At 39.7% G+C, this 4,464-nt stretch overlaps 1 protein-coding gene across 1 annotated transcript; it reads right to left on the bottom strand.

Annotated features, from left to right (window-relative positions):
• Positions 1-978: 978 nt before the first annotated feature.
• On the bottom strand, positions 979-3,770 carry ARA12 (Subtilase family protein). Its single transcript, XM_078985567.1, has one exon. It carries the CDS (start codon positions 3,522-3,524, stop codon positions 1,233-1,235), a length of 2,292 nt encoding a protein of 763 aa, XP_078841693.1. The 5' UTR covers positions 3,525-3,770; the 3' UTR covers positions 979-1,232.
• Positions 3,771-4,464: the final 694 nt, after the last annotated feature.

Below are 4,464 nucleotides of genomic sequence, written 5' to 3'. Positions count from 1 at the left end.
CCCTTTAACTACCACAAATATCATTGCTTGAGCCAAATAAAATTGTTTGGATACTCATTATGAACCTACCCATGACCAAAAAACCCAACACTCTTTTGTATAGCAACTTGTAGAAACTTTTTTAAAAAATCTTGTTTTGTTATCGTATAAGATCTGACTAAATTAGATTGAATTCTATAATATTAGATAAGTTTTAAAATACTACTTTTAATTAGAATTGTAGGTGTTAGAAATTTGGGTCTAATAACATCTGGAAATCTGAGAATTGTGAATATCACCTTCAAATTTGAGTATTTTTGTGGATTTTTAAATCCTGAATTGGATAAGACTTAAGAAAAATTAGAAAAAATAGAAAGAGAATGAGAGGGTATGTTTTTCTTGAGTACCAGATTATGACCAAAAAACTGGTTTTTGATCTATATCTCTGAAAACTATCACAACACAGTTTCAAACTATCACAAACCACAAAAACTATTTAAATGGATACTTCGATAGGAACCAAAAATTGGGTCAATTCTAAGAAAAACCAGCTAGGGCGGCAGTATTTTGAATATTGAACAAACTTAAACAAGTATAAGTATCCACTCCCTACTTTCCAAATTGTATTAATAACGAATTATAATACAATCAAATCGTGTTAAAAAAGAATTGTAATACAATCATGTTATATCATTAGTCTTTTTCTCAATCAAATCGTGTTTCAAAAACAAATTATAATACAATCATGTTATATCATTTGTCTTATTCTCACTCAAATCGCGTTTAAAAAACAAATTATAATACAATCATGTTATATCATTCCGTATTCTAACAAACAAGTACTCAATAAAAGATAAAGTAGGACAAAACACAACTTAAAATACATTAAGCATTATTCTTTCTTTCATTGTTTTCAATCAAACATATTATATTATGTTTATACACAATGAAATTCAAGTTTTCAAATCCAAAGTTTGTATAGTATCGAGTTATAAAAGATGGACAATAAGGAAGAAAACATTCCACACTTTATAAAGTACACAATCTTCATGTTTTCTACCCCATAAAACACCATTGAAATCTAATCCCCTAATTAAACAACCTTAAATCAACATTATAATAATTATTAAATTAAAAACACAAAAAAAAAAAAAAAAAAAAAAAAAAAGTTGAAATTTATGATCAACCACCAACCCACTCACCTTTTGCGAGTGTCGTGAACAACTTGCTAAAAGACATTAAATTTCAATCCATTACCAACTAACGGCCACCGTACTTCCGACGACTCGCTTCCCGTCCGACCACTCAATCCGGCCAAAAGCATTTGAGTTCACCGGCATCGACGCCGCCGTGAATGTCACTGTGTATGATTTCTTCTCATTCACTTGAGAAAAACTCAACGTTTGAGGCATCACCGATATTTGCACCGATTTGTTATCGGAAAAGGTGGAGACTTTGTAGGTTGATGATTCACCGCCGACGTTAGTTAAAGTTCTTGTTTGCTTAACCACGGTGGCGCCGCCACTTTTGCTACTTGAACCTGATGGGACAACCACCGCGAATGAAGGGTAGTTAAGATCACCGACGCTGTATTTTTTTGTAGAGTCGCAACCAGTGGTTCTCTTCGTTACCACTTGAATCTGCGCCGCCGTGTAATTCAATGCACAGAGAAAATCAAAATAGTCATCGGCGGAGATGTCGTAAACCAGCCCTGGGTTGAGGGCGGATACTGGGTCAACATGACCTGCGCCATGGTCAAACGGAGTTGAAGGGTTGCCGGTGGCGAGGTCTTCGATTATTTTACCGTTTTTGTAGGCTGTGTAAGCGGTGGTCATTAGGGCGGACTTAATAGCTGCCGGACTCCAATTTGGATGCGCCGCCTTCAGCAAAGCCGCGAGTCCGCTTACATGGGGGCAAGACATCGACGTGCCGGATATAATGTTGAACTCCACGCGCCGAGAGTCGTCCGGCAATCCGGTGGGTCCAACTGCCCCTGACCAGCCTGCTAAGATGTTGACACCTGGCGCCAAAATGTCTGGTTTTAGAATCTCCGGCGTGATGGTGTTGGGTCCCCGGGAACTGAATGACGCCACCACCGGCGACGGTTCGATCCCAAGTTTTGTCCCTTCAAATAGGATTGTCGCCGTCGGGGATGCATCAGAAATCACATACTTCCGTATCTCATCACCGGCTTTTTGACCCACGGTGGTGGCTGGCAATAAATGGGCGTCGGCCACCAGTTCTTCACCGTTGGCGGCGGTGTTTGTCAAAACCATACCGGCGCCACCAGCTTCTTTCACAACTGAACCCTTTTGAACTCTAGCATTAACCCCTCTGTCGCAAAGTACGAGTTTACCCTTCACCATCTCCGGTATCAACGTCCCCGGCATACACAGAGCACCACTCGTCGAATTACTAGCGTTTCCGGCGTAGACAATCGGCAGCATCTTATTGGGCAACGATGGACCTTTGTACAACGATACGCCGGAGTAGTTTTTCCCGTTTCCTAGACTAACATACGCCGGGAAATCACGGTCTAACGTCCCAGCGCCGACGGTTGTTATCCACGGCGACACGTTTGATAAACTGTAGGGAGTGGGTCCGGCATTACCGGCGGAGCAAGATACCAAGATACCCTTTTCCATGGCGGCGAATGCTCCAATCGCCACGCTGTCACGGTAATAGTCAGCCGTACCACCGCCGAGTGACATAGACATGACGTTAACGTTGTCGGTGATTGCCTTCTCCATAGCTGCTAATATATCGGAGCTGAAACAACCACCGACCCAGCAAACTTTGTAAACCGCCACCCTAGCTCGCGGCGCCATCCCACGGGCTGACCCAGAGGCGTATCCGAGTAAATTCGCTCCGGTAACAACCGATCCACCGGTGGTGGTTGAAGTGTGGGTTCCATGGCCATCATCGTCTCTAGGAGATCTGTTCTCTTTCGATTCATCAATTGGGCCCAAAGTCGCCTCGTATCCTTTCGCGAAAAACCTCGCTCCGATCAGTTTCCGGTTACAGTTAGAAAGAGTGAAGTTTGTACCAGTTTCACACGCGCCGTTCCACGCGCTAGGGACTGGACCCATTCCGGTGTCGTCAAAGCTCTTGCTCTCCGGCCAAACACCGGTATCAAAAACACCAATAACAACGTCACTATCTCCGGCGGACTGCGGGAACAAATCAGCGTTTTGATCGAGGCCTAGAAACTCGGGCGTCCGTGTTGTGTGAAGCTCGTATTTCAACTCCGGCAAAACAGAGAGAATCCCGGGTAGGTTTTCAAGAGATTCAGCTTCTTGAACACTGAGCCTGGTGGAGAATCCATGGATGACTTTCTCATACGTGTAGATCATCTCCGCCGATTCCGACACCGATTTAAGCGACGCATCGAACCACTGCCTGTGATCCTCTCCGAAACTCGTCGGCATGTCGTGCTTCGCCATGTGAACAATGTAAGTCTTCTTCTCCGCCATTGAAACATGGCAAAAACCCAGAAACAGAACAACAACAACACCAACAAAGTTCATCATTGTAATCAACCCCATGGGCGTGAAATATAGAGTAATTAAGAATAGAGAAGAAGGATCAGAGTTGCAGCATTATTATATAAACAGTGAGGGTTTGAACAGGTGTGTGAAAGTCGAGTAAAAAAAGTGGGAGTTGCAGAAAGAGAGAAGGTAGTGGGGACGGTGGAGTGGTGTCTGGTTCTGTGTATGATTGCGTTAAAACAAAAGAGATGACAGCTTTAGTGAGTGAGTGTCTGTGTGTGTCTGTGTCTGTGTTGTGTGTGATATATATGTATATATATGTATATCTTCTTCTCGTGGTTAAACACATACACACCTTACTCTTACCTGTTAAACTCTAATTAAACTTAACATGAAGTTACAAGTTTCGTCCTTATAATATGTCAGTGTTATGGATGTTTTCATTTGTTGTACAATTATTTATTAAACTTTTTTTTTTTTTTTTTTTTTTTTTTTTTTTTAGTATCCGGCGTAAAAATGATAATTCATTTGATAAATTTCCGATAATGTATTAATATTTTTGTTAGTTTAGAGTTTAATATAAACTTTTAATTTTTTATAGGAAAATCCGGATTGTTTTATATTTTGCTCAGATTAACAAAATAATATTTATTTTTTTCAACAGAAAATAACATATTATCGTATAAAATTAGATACTTCGAACTTTTTTGTTCAAAAAATAAATATTGAAATTAAATCGTAAACCGATCTAAAATATTATGACTTTATCGGAAATTTCACATTTATTTGGTACCAAAATGTAATAAGCTAATAATGTATTTTTTTTAGTGTGTTGGCTATGTTTAATGATTCCATTTTTAATAAAGAAATAACTAACTAACTACTTATGTAAAACACTATTTATTTAAATCAATAAGTATTTATGATATATTTTTAACCAAGGGATTCCTAACATGTGACATAAGGACACACATAATAAACATTAATTATGAGAAAT

The sequence above is a fragment of the Lactuca saligna genome, chromosome 3 (genome assembly GCF_052625555.1).
Source record: "Lactuca saligna cultivar CGN05327 chromosome 3, ASM5262555v1, whole genome shotgun sequence".
Lineage (NCBI taxonomy): Eukaryota > Viridiplantae > Streptophyta > Magnoliopsida > Asterales > Asteraceae > Lactuca > Lactuca saligna.
This window is presented reverse-complemented; position numbering and strand designations above follow the sequence as displayed.

What these genes read in the sequence shown, in the direction of transcription:
- ARA12 (XM_078985567.1), bottom strand. Translation starts at nt 3,524, where the DNA reads ATGGGGTTGATTACAATGATGAACTTTGTTGGTGTTGTTGTTGTTCTG.